General features: G+C 40.3%; 1 protein-coding gene across 1 annotated transcript in view; it reads right to left on the bottom strand.

Annotated features, from left to right (window-relative positions):
• Positions 1-1,491: 1,491 nt before the first annotated feature.
• The window catches only part of NAMPT (nicotinamide phosphoribosyltransferase), a 28,250-nt gene continuing 11,903 nt past the window's right edge, over positions 1,492-17,838 (bottom strand). The window contains exons 4-11 of the mRNA XM_048500061.1: positions 16,717-16,845; positions 15,431-15,589; positions 14,974-15,110; positions 10,951-11,176; positions 9,543-9,662; positions 5,915-6,055; positions 5,649-5,780; positions 1,492-4,362 (exon numbers count right to left, since the gene is read on the bottom strand). Coding sequence (XP_048356018.1) covers positions 4,249-4,362; positions 5,649-5,780; positions 5,915-6,055; positions 9,543-9,662; positions 10,951-11,176; positions 14,974-15,110; positions 15,431-15,589; positions 16,717-16,845 — 1,158 coding nt within the window. The 3' untranslated portion in view covers positions 1,492-4,248. The remainder of the gene's footprint in view (positions 4,363-5,648; positions 5,781-5,914; positions 6,056-9,542; positions 9,663-10,950; positions 11,177-14,973; positions 15,111-15,430; positions 15,590-16,716; positions 16,846-17,838) is intronic.

Genomic DNA, 17,838 nt, shown 5'->3' with positions numbered 1-17,838 from the left:
TAATGAATAGCCCTACATTTTCTAGCACATAGAATTTTCTTACATCTGCCTGTTTTCTTCAGCAGAGCCTAGAAATTATTCATCTGCTAGTATCAGCTGCTAATCAGTTACAATCTGCTAGTATCAGCTGCTGATCTGCCGGTGTTGAGGTTTTGGAGTAAGGTAGTGCCCACTAATTTCCCAAAGTTAATAAGGGCAGAGCTGCAGTTGCTATATGCCAAGTTGAATTTATTTTGTTTTGACTACATCCCAGGGAGAGGAGATAGCAGTTATGCACAGTATTGAAATGCTACTACCTCCTCAGCTGGAAGCCCTTCTGTTATTTGTCAGGTTTTCCAGGAGGTTTCCAGGAGATGCTTTCCTAGTCCTATCTGCTGGAAGTGATGTATTCTGCATTGTCTCTTAACCTCAGATTTCAGAGCGGGAATATAGTCATAGATAGGCCAGGACACTGAACATCCTTTCTACGGCTATGATGGTATCCCTTTGATGTGTAGATTGCTACTCTTAAGGAACCTTCTATCCTTCCTGCTAAAGCCTTCTCTTCACACTTCTCTCTTTTCCATTGTGGCACCATGAGAGTAGGGCATCCTGCATCTCTCTATCCATCCTAGTTACAGATTAGAAACCTGTATTGACTTTATCCTGACTTGTTTCTTAGTAGCATGTGCAAATGAGATAGTATTCTGCTGTGTGAATGTGCGTTGAGCAGTCAGCTAAACCTAATATTTCAATACTGCTTGCATTCCTTCCAAATGGGAGATGCTAACAACAGAAGGTCAGACATCTATGAGCAAAGCAGTAAGCTATAGCCCCTTCCAGACCATGCTGTTCCAAGAGGAAGAACTTCTGCCAAATCTGTATGCTTAGGTGAAAAAGTGGAATACAAACATGCAAAATATTTCATTACAGCTATGGAGTTTGTCAGTATTTTAAAAGGCATTTTGTTAAGCTTGGCACCTAACTTAACTACTGGTACTTAAATACTGCATGTCCAGCTATATAGGAGATTGTGGCCAGCTGTAACTCCTGCTTTGAGTATCCACACACAGCAAAGACAGTTTTGTATGTTTGTCTATACTGTTTTAATGCACAGAGACAGATTTAATTGCACAAACAGACTTCATGTTCTTGTTTTTCTGTAACCTGGGTAGTGACATACAACACTTTAGAGGTACAGAGCCATACTGCAAATGTAAGAGAATATAAGAGAAATTTTGATGCTCACTAAGAAACACATTCAGTTAAGAGAATAAAGTCCCACCTTTTCTACAAATCTGTAAGAATTTTTGCACAAGGCCACCAGGTTAATTGGGATTCACACAGCAACCCCATCTGAAGAAGAGAGTGGGTGCCAAGAACATAAGAGGCCGGCCATCCCTAATTCAGGGCACCGTACTTTTCTCTTACCCGCAAGGTACTTTACAGTCTATTACCAAGTCATCTGCTCATTAAACAACACAATTCTAAAATAAGTCAAATAGCTAGAAGTTTCACTACTAGAACTAAAACTTTATTTCCATGTTCATTACATTGACCTTTGATGCCAGGTACATTATAACTACTTAACATAGGTGAATACTTACTCTGCTAGGTAGATTAAGGAATGTAAAACTAGAGGAAAAGTCTGTTTAAAGTTTCAATTTTGGCAAACAATAAATACATCATAAATCTTCCAAGGCAATCTTTGCTATAAAAAGATTTTATATCAATTTTACAACCGTTCCTCTGAGGAAAAAATAGCCATCATTTGTTAAATACATGTTACAAATAAGTGTTTAGCGTCAACAGTAGATTTCCAGTGGCCATTTTCAAATCAAGGTATTTAACTGTTCTGTATTAGGAGCTTAAAAGTACCAGTTCCTATAATTGTTTCTCACAAAACCAAGCATGCTGTTTACTTCTGTATGGAAGAATCTGAATGTTTAAGTTTCAGGTTCTGTAGAAAATCCTATCCAGTGTGAAACTGATTGAGATGTCAACTGTCTGACACTAAATACCTTAGTGGTAAGAGCTAGGTACTCATTAGCACCAGGTGACTTGAATTGAAGGGTTTTTTTTAATTTAACAAATCTAAGCTGAGGAAACTCAGAGCGTCTAAGTACAAAACGATTCATAAATTAAACATTCACTCAGGGGATAAAGAGTATATAACAGTGTCTTTCTACAGCTTTCAAATACAAAAATATTATGTGGGAGGTTTACCAGTTTTGGATACCATCTATCAAACAATCTGTTCCCCAATGCATTGGATTGGATTCTATCCAAAACTGTTCCATCTCTCACCTCACACAGCAGCCCAAAATGCCCCCCTTAGGAACAGAGGACCCCAAGAGCAGCACAAAGGGGCAGTTGTAGGGCTGCTGCAGGAAGCGGAATCAGCACATCTTTTTTAAAGGGGGTCTAATCCATTGTGCGGTGGAGTGAAAACCTTTGCTGACCTTGAACCTGTTCTCTGAAAGAGTAAATGCAGTCAATTAGGGCAGGGCAGGCTGCTTTTGAACATGAATGCCAAGGTGTATAGAATTAACCAAACCATGTTTTTTAATTAATGCATCTCTTCTATGTATAACCAGATACTGTAATAGCAGGAAACTTATTAAGCAAAATCAATTATCAAGGCTGGGTAAAAGTTGTTTAACTATGTAACTTGATAGTTAAATATGATCCTTAGCAAGAATGTCAAAATATGGCTTTTCCAATATTTTTAGTTTTCTATATTTTTTGAGACTTTTTGTAAACCATATCCCATAGAATTGATGAAGCCACGTGCCCCCTCTCAGCAGCGACCAGAGTCTTTACACCTCAAACCTAATCCAAGGCCATTATTTTCTAGAAAAGGGGGCAAATATTTCTTTTCTAGGAACTGTCCCGAAACATGGCTGCATACCTGAGAACTTGACATAGTTGGTCAGGATGCATCACTGACCATCTTGTTCTTTCTTAAGCAACTCAGAGCATAGTTAGAACATAAAACAAGTTCAACCTCAAAAAAAAGAAAGAAAAGAAAAAAGGAAGTACCTTTCATTCCCTTTTGTTCTTAAAATAGTTAACCTCTGCATAGTATTCCCTTATAAGGGATGCTATCAATGTTAAAGGTTTTGGCTAATATGTTTTATTAAAACTGTTTTTAACCAAAAAAAATAGTTAAGATGTCTATACAATGTAACATCCAGTGACAAAACTCAATGACCAAAATACAAAAAAGTAAAAAAAGTGCACTTTTCAGTACAATATTTGCTTTAGAGATGTCACAACATGTGGAAAAATAAACCCCAAACTGTAGTTACTTTAATACATCACTTCCATAATAGTGTTTTACATGGACACAGGCTGTAGCAAAAGAGGAGATCCCTTGGAAGTTTTGTGGTTCAATTGAATGCATATTTGCTTGGAGGTAATTCCCATTGACCTGAATGGGACTTACATGCAGAAAAATATGCACAGGACTGTTGGCCTTACTATTAACACACAAGAGGTGCTCTTAGCAATCTCCGTGGCAGTAAAAAGTCTTTCCACATTTGGCATTCCATTTACATTTCCTGCCATCTAGCAAGGTCTATGTATTTATAGCACTTCACCATTCCACTAAAAACAGAAACATAGTTGTTGATTGACATAGATATAACTATAATGAACAGCGGAATTTGTACTTCTGTGAGATCCCAAGAGAGTGATGGATCCTGATTAAGTGTTCAATTAGTACAATTGTCACAATAAAACTTTAAGGCCATGTTTTATTTGCTGATCAATGGACAAAAAAAGGCAATGGATTCCCCACCCCAAGTATTTCCTTGAAATTCTGTGCTCTTAAAAATCATGAAAAGTTGGTAAGACGCAATTATTGAAACTTTAAATATATTTTACACAATCTTGTTTGTACAAAAATACAAGTTAAATATAAACATAAAGCAATGATACTTTTATGCAAATCTGTTTTGTGGTATCCTACTATATATATATTTATATATAAAAGTTTCAGCTCTGTCACTTGTGAGGAGATCAATACCAGATTGAATCACTGCTGACAAAAGGCCCTTAGAAGCACATTGAACATGGTTTACACTGCAAGGCTTTTCCCAATTCCATCTTTTCTAAAGATTGGCAAGAAAAAATAGGGCAGTGATGTCCATAAACCAACAAATAATTTGGCTACAATGTGGCAAACACAAACACACAGATCTGTACAAGAAATCTTTAGCTATGTAGTACATAATGGTTACACACATACAAATGTGGAATGAAACTTTAGTGAAGTGTCACTTCCAGTTCACTTGTCTTCAGCTTGGCATTTTCCCTTACTTCGTCAAATGAGTAAGATTTCATTACTACTCCATTCTTAAACACTGTGTGAAGAAGATCCTGCAAGACAATTTTTTCCAGTTTTAATAAAACATTATCATACCACTCAAGCTGAAGAAGACTTTATTTACAGTCAATGACCAAATATATTACAAATCTCCAATTTAGTAAAAATATCTACAACAAAACAAGAATGCAGATCTCTCTCCCGTATTCCAGCACTATCCATCTATATATCATTATACATTATAAACACACCGAACAGCATAAAAATACTAGACAAAACAAAAGTATCTAAGGGGGATGCCATATTCAGATCATTTTTTCTTTTTCTTAATGAATAGACAGAATTTTGCTACCCATTTAGTAATATTCTCCTTTTTAACTTGTAATAGTTTTTCACAACAAACTTTATCAGAACAATATGTCATCTTGTGTAGTAGATGTGACAGGCATTTTTCCTTGCCTCTTCATAAAGGGGACACTTTAATAACATATGCTCTATAGTTTCTACAGAATTCAGAGAGCAAGAACATAACCTTGCAGCATAAGGTATCTTTTGATATTTCCCTTCTAAGACAGCAGAAGGTAAATGTGCACTTCTTGCAAGAGTAAAAGCTCTCCTTAGATCTTTGTTATCCAGATAAGTTAAATAAGGAGCAGGAGCAGTGATATATTTCTGTATATAGTATAGAGGAAAATCTGAATATCTTCCCAGATCAGACTGTCGTGATACATCTTTGATTCTTTGAGTAAGTTCACTTTTAAAATGATCCCAATTTTTGATCATATAGATGTTATATGGAAGGCCACATTTATTAAGGCACTTCTCCATATCTTGGGCCCACCTAGGCTTATAAGGATCTTTTGCTAGAAAAGGCCAGAGACCATTTGAATCAGTGTGTAACTTTATCCATTTATATGCCGTTGTTATTATTATCTTGTCCTTCAGGCTCATTACTCCTGTTTCAAGCCTAATAAATGTATTTGGGACTCCTGGAGGAAGCTGAAGGATTGCTCTTAAAAATTTGGACTGTAGCCTTTCTAGCTGTATCATACTCCCTAAATAGACACCGTATAGAAGTTGTGTCAATATTTTAGCTTGATATAATTTTAATGCTGCTGGTACATAGAAACCCCCCTTAGTATGGACCACTCAAGCTGTTAAAAGTAGATGGACATACTGCTCTGGGCACATACTCTAAATTAGCATGCACTTCTGAATTGTGGGATATAATGTTTGTGCTGTGTATGCACAGTTTGCTAAAGCATACCAGCAAGGTTTTTAAGGCTCCATGGCAAATGCAGTTATTTGTTTTTATGCCAAGATTTTAAGACACACATACCTGCCCATATTTAAGATCTTCCTTGCCTTCTTCTAGGGTAACAAAGTCTCCATTTGGTGTCCTGTGTAAAGACAACCTGCCTTTCTTTGATCTTTTGTTGGGATCAGCTACAGGATCTTTAAAGACATTTACCTAAAGAAAAAGTGAAAGGTGCTGTGAGCAAGGTTAATCCTTCCTCCAAACCAGCCCTCAGTCAAAGCAAACAATGAAATCAATGGATTAATTCCCCCACCTGCAATGCAACAGTCAACATTTAGAGAACATACCCCAAGACCGTTGGTCACCACATAACTGCACTTGAAGGAACAATTCAGCAGATCTCTGGTTAATTTCTGCAATAAAGCTCCACCAGAACCAAACGTTATATTCTCAATACTCCATCTCTTCTGTTTCATTCCCTCTACAATCTGGAAAGAAAACAGAAAGTATTTTAAGAGCTTGACAAATCAGTCATGATATTTTTCCATATCATGAATTTATCATGTTCTTTTACAGACAATAGATGGACCTTGCGGGGAACATGAGAATGAAGGCCTTTTAGTAACCATCCATCCATAGCATATTGATTGGATTTCCATTCCAAAATGTCATCTGAATTAGTTACAGAAATTTATCACCAAATAACTGCATCACTGGTATATTTTTGTTGAGACCAAAAGAGAAAGTTAATTTCTGTCCAGGTAGTTTTCTTTTGAAGAAAGGACAGAGAAGGCATCTTATTAATATGACAACCCGGGCTTTTCAGCACCCTCTGCAGATGAATACAGCATGACCCTTTTCACAATCAAACGTTGCTACCTTTTCAGTTAGTGTTTGCTCAGATGTTATTTCGGTTTAAAATCAGACAGTGCTTTATACAGGCCAAGTGTATTTTGCCAGTTACCAGCAGCACTCAAGCATTACAAGAAGTCAACATGTTAACTATTCAACATATCTATAGTAGTTTAACATTATATATAGCAGTTTCACTATATGATTCATACTACCCAATTGGCCTTGCAATTGCTCTTTTTCCAACCTTCCTTAGTTTTTCATTCACATGGAGAACCAATGACGGGGGTGGCCAAACTGTGGCTTGTGAGCCACATGCAGATCTTCACAAGATATTGTGCTGCTTGAGGCTGGGGAAGTGGGTTTTTCCCTCTCCCAGCTCACGTCCAAGTCTGTGTGGCTCTGTTTTCTTTTTCTGACTGTGGCATGTGTGTAGTTGGGCCGGATTCTTGAAGACCACACTGGGCTCCAGAACATGGGAGGAGATAAGGAAAAGGAGAAGAGTAGGAAGGCAGAAGCTATTGGGCAGGAAATTCCAATCAAGTTGTGGCGAAAGCTCTGGGGTGGGTTGCACAGGAAACTGATGTTTGCCCCTCGCCTCCCTGGCAAACCCTTCCAAGGGAAGGTAGCGAGGCAGCCTCAGTTGAGGGGCTGGGAGGGCAGCAGGTCAGGATTGGCTCTGCTCCACCTCACTGGTCCCTGCCACTTCAGTCTGGGAGGGTGGGGAAGATGCCCCCCCCCCCAGTCATCTCTCAGGAATGGAGAGTGGAGGATAGTGTTAATGAATCCTCTGAGGGAGTCATAAGGAACTTCCCAGCAGTGTTCTTGGGAGCAGACTGACAGAAGCAGCCATAGTTGCTGTTTCTCTCATTGCTCTTGCCCCTTCCCTCTATAGACCTGTTTTGGCCTGGAAAAGAGGTCTGCCTTGGCTCTTCTCATAAATGGAACTGGCAGCAGAATCCTCCAAATATCTAAAATTGTGGGAGGGGTGTGCTGCTGTTGTTGTTGTTGAGTCCCAAATTAATTTTTCAACCTCCTAAAATTAAATCAGGGTAACCCTCAACTTACTCCTCCCCCACCTCCTTTTTTTCTTCCCACACAGCTCATTGAATTTCCTTTCTGGTGGGGGTGGTGATGAAGAGTTTGGAGGGTTCTTTGGTTTGTAACAAAATGTACATGTAATGATCAAAATGTGCATGTAATATTTGCTCATGCCCTTTGGCTCTCAAACGTCTGAAGTTTATTCTATGTGACTCTCATTTTAAGCAAGTCTGGCCACCCCTAATCCATGTGTCTCAAACACCATTTCCCTTCCCAACAGAAGAATTTCTGCCAACTGCATATGTTATTTGGTGGTCAAACATTACATATCTCCAGGCAATTATGTACCTAGAGACTGTTAGGCTTGCTCACGGTTAAGGAGGAAATGTTAATTAGAACAAACAAACTATGTAAGTACAGATGTAATAATATTTCATACCTGTGAAGGGTTGGAAAGCAAAGCTTAAGAAAACAGGAATGCTCATAAAAATTTGATAACTATGTAACTTAATACCAAAATTCTATTGGATGAAAGCCATGAAAAAAGACTACTTCATGGCAAACATCATGTTCGCTAGCTCACACGGGCACAACTGTTTAGGGTGATGTGACAATTAATAGCCTTATCAGACAGCCCCCAAAATAACAGAAACTTGGCCCTTTGCTGTGACAACTGTACAATTTTTTTCACTGATGAAATCTTACTACTCTGCCAGGACCTTTTTGCCAAATTTGATGCAGATAGTTTTCTGAATGTCCCTTGCCCATCTTCCGGCCCTATTCTGGACCACTTCAGTTGACTCTCCCAGGATGATATGGACAGAATTCTTGAGGCTTTAAAGCCCACCAAGTGCCTCTTGGATTGCTGGATCCTTGAGATTCTTTCAATTACCACCCAGCGCCAAATCTTTTGTTCCTGGGCAAGGTGATTGACAGAGTGGTTGCAGAGCAGCTCCAGAAGTTTCTAGATGAGTCATCAGAGCTGGATCCTTTCCACTCTGGCTTCTGTGCTGGCCATGGGGTGGAAACGGCTCTGAAAGCCCTCACAGATGACCTCTGGAGTCACCTGGACCAAGGAAAGTCGGCACTGTTGATATTATTGAATTTGTCAGCAGGGTTTGACGGTCAATGTTCTGGCCAATTACCTTGTTGGATGGGGATTCAAGGGACTGCCTTGCAGTGGCTGTGCTCATTACTCCAAGGCCAGGGACAGAGGGTAATAATTGGCAAGAGAAACCCTGCCTGCTATCCTTTAGTATGCAAAGTCCCGCAAGGGGCAGTTCTCTCACCAATACTATTTAACATCTATATGCAACCTCTTATTGAGTTAATTCAGATATTCGGATTGGGTTGTCATCAGTACGCTGATGACATACAGTTATATCTGTTGATAGAGGGTCATCTGGGGGTTGCCCCACAAGTTCTGGCCAGTTGTTTGAAGGCTATGGTAGTATGGATGAAAGAGCTGACTGAAGCTAAATCCAACGAAGATGGAGATCATGTGGCTGGATGGGAACAGGTTACATGGAGAGTGCTGACTACCAGTTCTAGACAGTGTCCAGCTGACAGCTGTACCAACCATCAAGTGTCCAGCTGATAACTGTACCAACTACTGTCTCTATGGGCATTCTCCAACACCGTGTTACGGATCCAAAGGGCAGCTTTGGTTGCCAAGCAAATTATCTTACAGCACTGGAAATCTCATATTTGTCCCGCTGTGGATGACTGAGTCAATGATATATTAGATCTCTGTACATAAAACAGATGAGAGCTCCTGAAAACTTCACTTCCATCTGGCAAAATGTCTCGCATCTCACCTTCTTAATGCCTAGTCTCACCTCATTAATTTCTTGCCAGTTAGCTGGATCCATATTACTGCCTCTCACCTCCTCTGCCTCATTCTTATTCCCACTACTTTAAAAATAACGGAACTTAGCTGGCTTTGTCTGTGCAGCTTCTTCTCTTGTTGATGGGCTATGTTGGGGAAGAGAGTGGGTGATAAGGCTACACAGAGTTTACCGTTAGTATCCTATGAGGAAATACAAATGAAAAAAATCTTAATGGGGGGGGGGGAAGTCTTACCTCTTGCAATGTGTTGATATCCACCCCATCTCCTTGAATAATTCTGAGATATGGAGGCAATACTTTATAACCCTTTTCATTCTCTGTAACAGGGAACTTCTTTCCAAGAATTTCTAAAACCTGTAGAAAGCAAAGCAAATTTGTTTGTTGCTGTATTGAATAACTTGGTTCAAACTACATTTTGGAGACAAAGTTGTACATTTCATTTCTGAAGTTGTACATTTCAAGAACTGAAATGAGCTCAGCTATTGACTTCAACTGAATTTATCACGAAGTAAAAACCAAATATACTATTAAAAATGAATGAATTTTTCAGTGCTGCTAAGAACTGGATTAGCATAAGATTTACTAATGTTGCAATGGTCAGTTTGTTTAGGAAAATAAAAGTAACAGAATAACAAAATTTAATTCAGTAATCTCAGCTCACTTCTTTAGATATGTGAAAGGGAAATCATACTTGGAATTATTCTTTTGGGGGAGATTACTGGGGAGAGGGTAAGGCAGGAGGCGTTTTAGGAAAAGCCTTCCAAGGGGCTGCTTATTATTGCTTTATGTAAAGAACTTCCAAGACAGATTAATTACCATTTCTCCTTCCTGACCTTTCAATGCCCCCTGAAGACTGATCTATCCTGGCGGATCCTTGATTAAATGGAGGGAGGATCTGCCCTTGAGTCCCAGTGCTTCTGTGAGTTATACAGTTACCTTCTCTCTACATTTATCATTTTTGTAGCTATTTTTTAAATTATGGCTGCGATCTATTATGGAAAGTTAGGTTACAAGCATTTTAAATAAAAAATAAAATGGCTTCCAAAAACCACATTTTGCGAAGGCTATTGTCTGGTAAAGCAGCTGGTACATTCCAACCCCTCACCTGGAACTCACTGAGCAATTTTTTTCCACAAAATTGCTTCTGTCTACCTGAAGGCTTTCTCCAGTTCTCAAAAAGGAAGATTCCAAAGGATGCACAGCCCGACTGTAATCAGTACCAACTCCAACGAACTAGTTAAAGTCATATTTGTTTTCCTAGGTAGCTGTAGATGAAATGTTTATGATTGTTTAACAAGCACTCCACTGTGCTGGTAAACTGAAATCATTAACTTTTATTAGCAAGGTAGAGAGGCTGTATCTGCAAAGCAGGACATTTTCTGTCCCGTGATCACAACATCCACAAGCCAAGACTTCAGGAAACGTGCTAACTATCTTTCTACCAAACATTTGCTTTAATGACACAGATAACTTAATATATATGATACATGGCCTTATAAAGATATCATTACATAATACAAAACATCTACACCGGAATTAGCAAGGATAGTCCTGCCCACTAATATGTACAGTGTTAAAATGCTGTTAAACAAAACAGGGTTTCTAATTATTTCAAATGATCAGAAAACAAAACAAACATTACCTTCAACACAGTGTCAAGTGGATTTCCCGAATCTGGCCTAATAATCAGCGGTGCCTCTGCGCTTCTTGATTCAATTAAATGCCTTAAATCTTCACCCCATATTTGTTCACAAGCATTATAAATGTCATAACTGTCACTGACCACAGATACAGGCACTGAAGAAAACTGGGTTACAATGTGTTCAAAAGCATCTTTTTCATGGTCTTTTCCCCAAGCTGTTATGGTACTGGAAAGACAGGAGCGATTTAGGCACTCAAAATTTGCATGTCACTTTGCTCTACTTCCCTTTTAGCACACACGTAATGCTGCATTAAATAAGCAGAATTTACTGTAATACAAATACACTTGTTTCTGCAATATACTATCCACAGCTGCGTTTACAGTATATGATTACTTTAATGATTGTTCTTTTAAACAATAAGAGTGTATATGCTACTTTCCCTCACATTTCGCTGTTCACCGCTCCACGGGATTTATTGTAGCATAGCAGTAAAAGTGTGAATGGCTAACCCTGAACACCAGGAACATGCATTCAAGTAACTCGGTTACCAACTGAAATAAAAAGTCCTGTTCAAGACAGAATTTATTTATTCATTTATTTATTCCTACACTGTCCTTCCCCAGCAAGCTCCAGGTGGCTTACAGCAAAAGATTAAAACAATAAATAAAACCTATAACAATTCTGGCAATCAACTGGCTGGATATGTGCTTGCCAGGGAGTCCCTGTCAGGACTTGAGCAGCTACATTTTGAACCAGCTGGAATTTCCAGAGCAAAGACATCCCTGCACAGAGTGAGCTACAGTAGTCTAGTCTGGAGGTGAATCACTGTGGCTAAATCACATGAATCACTGTGGCTAAATCAGACTGGGGCAGATGGGGGCCAGTGAGTCACCTGGCAAAGGTGGTAAAATGCCAGGCGTGCCAAACTCGTGACCTGTGCCTCCATAAATAAGGAGGCATCTAAGATCACTCATGGACTCTTGACAGACTGCACAGGTGTTAGTTGCACCCTGCCAGAATCTGGGAGCTAGGAAGCCCTACCCACCGCTTCCCAACTCAGGCACAGGACCCACATCCTTGATGGATTTTACATGTCATCCCATTCATCTCTGAGGTGCACATGTGGACCATAATTATTGCATGTGACTGGGGGGGGGGAGAGGTCTGCATTTCATTTTCAGATAAATTTCCTAGGGGATGGAGTATTAGATCACAACCTCTAAGTTCAAAGAACTACTGAAAGTTGGTATTCCAACTTTTTTTTTTGCTAGGTCCCTATTCTGGAATGCAGCATAAAGTTTCAGCAGACTCTCAATTATTACATAGGCTAAGACATGGCCAGATAATTCAAAAATTTCCTCACTGCATCCATTTCAGTCATAAGCCATGGGGTGCATCACAGAAACTTCCCACGGAAGGGTCAGAAAACCCTGTCTCAAGGCCAGAGTGTTGATGACACTCAGGATTCTCAAGATCTCCCCACAGGGAAATTTCTTGATGCGTCCCAGAGCAGGGACATTATGAGAATTTGTGGGGTGGGGAGGACATGCAGCGGCAACACCTCCTTTCCTAGCCTCAATACAACAGAGGATTGCATTCAATGATCCTCAGGCACAAGGACTGCCAATCTTTCCCTTATCTCACCCGTCCTCAATCCATCCCAACCTTTGGAAAGTGGATTCTTGGGTCACAGGATACATGTGGACTAACAGCCACATGGATTGGAAGAAGCTGCACTGAGGGAGCAAAACCACTCCTCTTTCAGCAGCATTCAAGTAGAATGACCCTGAAAATCAACTTTGACATGTTCTGACAGGGCTGCTGTGGGGAAGGAAATATATGAAAGATCTCTGTCTTCTCCTGACAGATAGCTGCATCCAGTCCATACAATATACCACGGCTGCTTAACATGTTTTTATTATGGATGTAACTGACTTAAACAAGTATTGACGGTATGCTTGGCACCTCCTTGATAAATTCACCATCTGGTTTGATCAGGAGAAGGTAATAATAGCACAGGAACAGGCAGCTCAACAATTAAGCACTGCTCTACCCTCCAACACCTTATTGAAAAGTACCACTCAAAGGACCCAGCTTCAATAAATGCAGCCTTTGTTGATTTTAAGGAGGAATATTTCAAGATCCCTACTATGAGCCAAATTGGAAGAGTTATCTATGGACTAGAGATTACTGTTTCTTACCTGAGTCCTTTATGGATGGTCTGCATTAAGAATAAGGTGCACCAGAAAAAAAAAGGCAAATCCCAGACTTGATCAACACCTACAAAGGAGTCAGGTCAGTTGTCTCTTAGCTCCGATGCTCTTTATCTATTATATTAGCAACTTAGTAAGTTGCCTAAATATGGTAGGTTACATTCCCCTAAACTTGCTCATCACTCTCATTTTATGCTAACGATGTAAACATACTGTTCAGAACACCTATTGAAAAGAGTTGAAAAGGGTTGAAAAGAGTCCTTGCCGGTAGCTGAATATTGTGATAAAAAACATTTGTCATAAAACTAAGGTGATGGCTTTTGGCAAACAGCCAAGAATCAAGGCCTGGCATATAAAAAATGAAGAGGCTATAACAGGTAAACAGTTTTAGTTTTCTGGGAGTGACACTTCAGGCTCCGGCTTGTGGGTGAAACACTGTAAATATGCAGCAAGGGGAAAGATTTACCCACCATATAATTCTTTTTTTTTGCACAAAGGGAGACTATTTTATACCAGCGGCCCTAAGATTGTCTCAGGCAAAAACAATGGCACAAATGCTCTATGGCAGGGGTCGGCAACCCGTGGCTCGTGAGCTGCATGTGGCTCCTTCCCGCTTGTACTGTGGCTCCTGGCGTGGCTGCCCCTTCCAGAGGCGTACCAGGTCCAAATGGTGCCTGGAGACCAAAAACCCTCCTGGCGCCCCCTGCAGAGCCCCGCTTACTCACGAGTAAGCACAACGCGCAGCCCTGCCTCCTCAGCAGCTGCCCCGGACTTACCCAGGCTGGCTCCAGGCTGCCAGCCTCTATGACTTTCTTAAAGGGGCAATTCCCCAAAATATTGCTTAAAGGGGAAAGCAATCTTTAGAGAATTGCCCTTTTAAGAAAGTCACATAGAGGCTGGCTGCCAGAAGCCGAGCCTCAGAGCCTGCCGGGGGAGGGGGAGTAAGGGTGAGGAGGGGAATGATGGCCGGTAGGCCAGCTGGCCGGTGTGGAGGGCGGGCAGGACCCTGCTGGGGAGGAGGCACTCGCCCTCTGTTCTGGAAGTGGGGGGGGAGGAGGTGTTCTGCTATCGGTGGTAGCTGGAGTTGCGGAGCTGGACTGGCTGAGTGCGGGGCAGCGCCACGGGTGGGGGCGAGGCTCCCCGGCTGCCGCCGCCGGGTCCAAATGGCTCTTTGGGTGGCAAAGGTTGCCGACCCCTGCTCTATGGGATACATCTGTGGAACACATATTCCTATTATTGCATCTACATCCTGCACACTAAACATTTTGCTTTGCTCTATAAAAACAAAGGTTTATCATTTCTACTCTTAGTAATCTTTCTCTACACCAGGCTTTTATTACTGTAGAAGCAGCCTTTCCTAAAGAGTTCAGCATGTTGACAGAAATGTTCAAATCCTGACCGTCAATGCTGACCAGCTGTAACTCATTGTACAGTTATTACTAAGAGATTAACATATAATATGAACTGGGTGCATAAAGAAATGGTACATGACAAATCCACTGCACTGACATTCAATTTACTTATTTCGGATCTTGAAACAGTTTAGGTTACACTTCTCGGCCAACTTCAATAAAGAGAACAGTGACATTTGTAATGTGAAACCAGCAGAATTTGTTGTGACCAACAGCTGTCGCTGTCTAGCATCAATCTTGCAAATGAATTAAGGAAACTTTTACTTGAATTCAAGTTTTAAAAAGACATGGCATTCACAGTGAGAACAGTCAGTCCAGATTTACATTGCAATCAAAGTATTGCAATCAAAGGAAGAGCAGGGATTTAACATTCAAAGGGTCAAGGGAAGAGAGATACCTGTGTTCAGCAGCTGGAACAGAATGGCCTGGCACGGGGTCTTTCGTTCCATAATATTTCTTAATTAAACCAATTCCTGCTACTGTATCAGTTCCTTTAAAGTTCACCAAATGTGCAGAGGCTCCTATCCCTGCTGTCTGAGAACAAGACATGACAGGGAATGTTTGAATGCATAGAACTCCAGACTAGTAAGTACTTGAATTTTACAGCTGATCTCATGGTATAAATACGATACGAAGTACCACGCTTCTTTTACTCTGCGGGGTATTATACTACACAACAAAAACATAATGCTTGGTGTTAACAATTTAAGGTGCTCAGGATTTTAGAATGCTATATGAATTTTACATGAAAAAGACACCAAACGCAATTGTCGAATAGTCTCATGTCATGATCCAGACTTCTAAACATGATTTGCTCAGTTCAAGCCTTCAATGAAATGAGAAACCAGGATTACCTCTTGTGAAGAAACCCCGCGGTAGCCAAAGTCATGCAATTTGTACTCAAGTCCTTCCAAAGTGCCAGAGGTTTCTAGCAAGTATTTTGCCAAGATCTTCTTTTGTTCTCTGGAGTTTGTGGCAACAGTGATTGGATACCATGACTGAACAAGAATAGTCTATGAAAACATAAGATGTTCTGTGAATAAGATAGTACCTCTTGAGTATCTTGCAGAGGCATAAGAATTACAAAACAGCAATTAAAATTATATATGAAAGGCAAACCTATTTGAATAGTGGTGGAAAATGCTGTCAAGTCACAACATACTTATGATGACCCAACAGAGTTTTTAAGGTAAGAGACTAACAGAGGTGGTTTGCCATTGCCTGCTCTGCACAGAGACCCTAGTATTCCTTGCAGGTCTCCCATCCAAATACTAAGCAGGGCTAACACTGAGATCTAAGGAGATCGGTTTAGCCTGAACCATCCTACTTGCAGACATTTAAGAAGTTGGCACTGAAATCCATCTTGCAAACCATCCAATTAAACCTGATACGTAAGATGATACATGAACAGTTTTTGAAAAGTACAGTTGTATATTCATGTTGAAAAAAATACATTTACTCAGGAAGAGGACAACATGTTGAAAAAAATACATTTTGAAAAAAATTCATGTTGAAAAAAATACATTTACTCAGGAAGAGGACAACAAGGTGGTGGGGGATATTAAAAACAGAAAGCAAGAGGGCTTTGTGGGGAGAAGTAAGATGTCAAAATATAAACACAAAGTAAAAATATGAATTCTAAGCAACACATAACACATTCTACATCCGAGCTGGCCAAAAGCAGCTTTGCAGCTAATGGGACGGGCTAGCACTCACATGTCTCAGTTCCCACCCCCACTCCCAACTGCCTCTCGTGAACTATTTATTTATTTATACTCAGCCCCCACAGGGGGTTTATACTATACTATATATACTATATATACTATATACTATACTATATTTATACTATACCCCACAGGAGACTCAGGGCAGCTTACAACATAGGGGCCAATTGGGTACAAAAAAGACAGCAGGGATAACACACCAGTTCCCCAACATCATGTGTCCTATTGTCTTCAAACCTGAAATGGGTTTCCCAGACCAGGCCATGTGTGTGTAAAGGGTTGGTAATCAGGCATGCATTCTGATGATGGTGGCCAGCCCTGGGCTAATGCTCCTGTTTTTGAGCTGTTTACATAGCCACCATGGCATGATGCAAGCAGCCACTCTGGTTAACTAGGGACAGTTTTTCACAACTTACCTCAATCCAGTTTGTGAGCCAGTAACAGTCTGGATCAGTGTTTTCAACAGTAAAGAGTACATTTCCTCTGGGAATGACAGAGCCCTCAGGGACAGCCTTTACTTCTATTGGAAGATGCCCTTCATACTTCTGGTGTGTAATAGTAAACATACAGGATTAGAAATGAAGGGTTAAATACTGCCGTTCATGTTTCTGGATGAAGAACAGGCTTTACTATCAATGACTGTTTCTATTTGACAATATTTCTTTAAGTGGCAACAAAATCATTGTAACAAAAACATGCAACTTGAGTGAAAAAGCACCAAGGCTACATCTAGCATGCAATTAAGTCTTCACAAGGGATGCACATCATTTTAAGGGGGGTATTTTTCAGATTATTTAACAGACCCCAACATTTTCAGAAAATGTGAAAATTATGGGTGGGGAGGGGGTTTTTTTTGCTTTCCCCCAAAATATCTCAAAATTGGACCCCCTAACCCAAACGTAACCAAATTCACATGACAAGAGGCACCTGCAGCTACACTGAAAATTTGGTACCACTGCCTTAAAAACAGCCCTCCCCCTGTACAGACTCCCAAAGAATAGAAAGTTGTGGAAAAAAATTCCTGTTATGAGAATGTTGGGGAAATTATGTCTCAGCTCAGTTCTCCGTTCTAAAATTGACTCCAGTCTTCACTAAACTTGGGGGTTCCTGTAAGGAGAGTCACCTGCAGTTATGCTGCAAATTTGGTGGCTCTACCCCCCAAAAAACCACTCCCTAGAAATATTAAAATTCATTTTTGCTTCAGCTTTGCCTTTTTGGCTCCATTAAAATGATGCCTCTTTTTTTTTTGACTGACAAAAGCCAAAAAAGACCACAGCAACTTTTTCAGTTTAACATATCCAAATGTACATCCCTAGTAGTACTCACTTTCTTTCCTTGCAAGTACCATGCAGGCAGTTATTTTAATTCAAAGTTAAGTATGTTCAACACACATCCAAAGTTTGTGTATGACACTACTTCATAGACAGCAAAATAATGGTATTGTTAGGAAATTTACAGCGGTGCTCACACACTGGGAAGAAAGTTTCTTTCAGAAAGCACGGACAACTGGGTAGAACACAGTTGTTGATCTCTGACTC

This window comes from Sphaerodactylus townsendi, linkage group LG06, assembly GCF_021028975.2.
Source record: "Sphaerodactylus townsendi isolate TG3544 linkage group LG06, MPM_Stown_v2.3, whole genome shotgun sequence".
Taxonomy (NCBI): Eukaryota; Metazoa; Chordata; class Lepidosauria; order Squamata; family Sphaerodactylidae; genus Sphaerodactylus; species Sphaerodactylus townsendi.
This window is presented reverse-complemented; position numbering and strand designations above follow the sequence as displayed.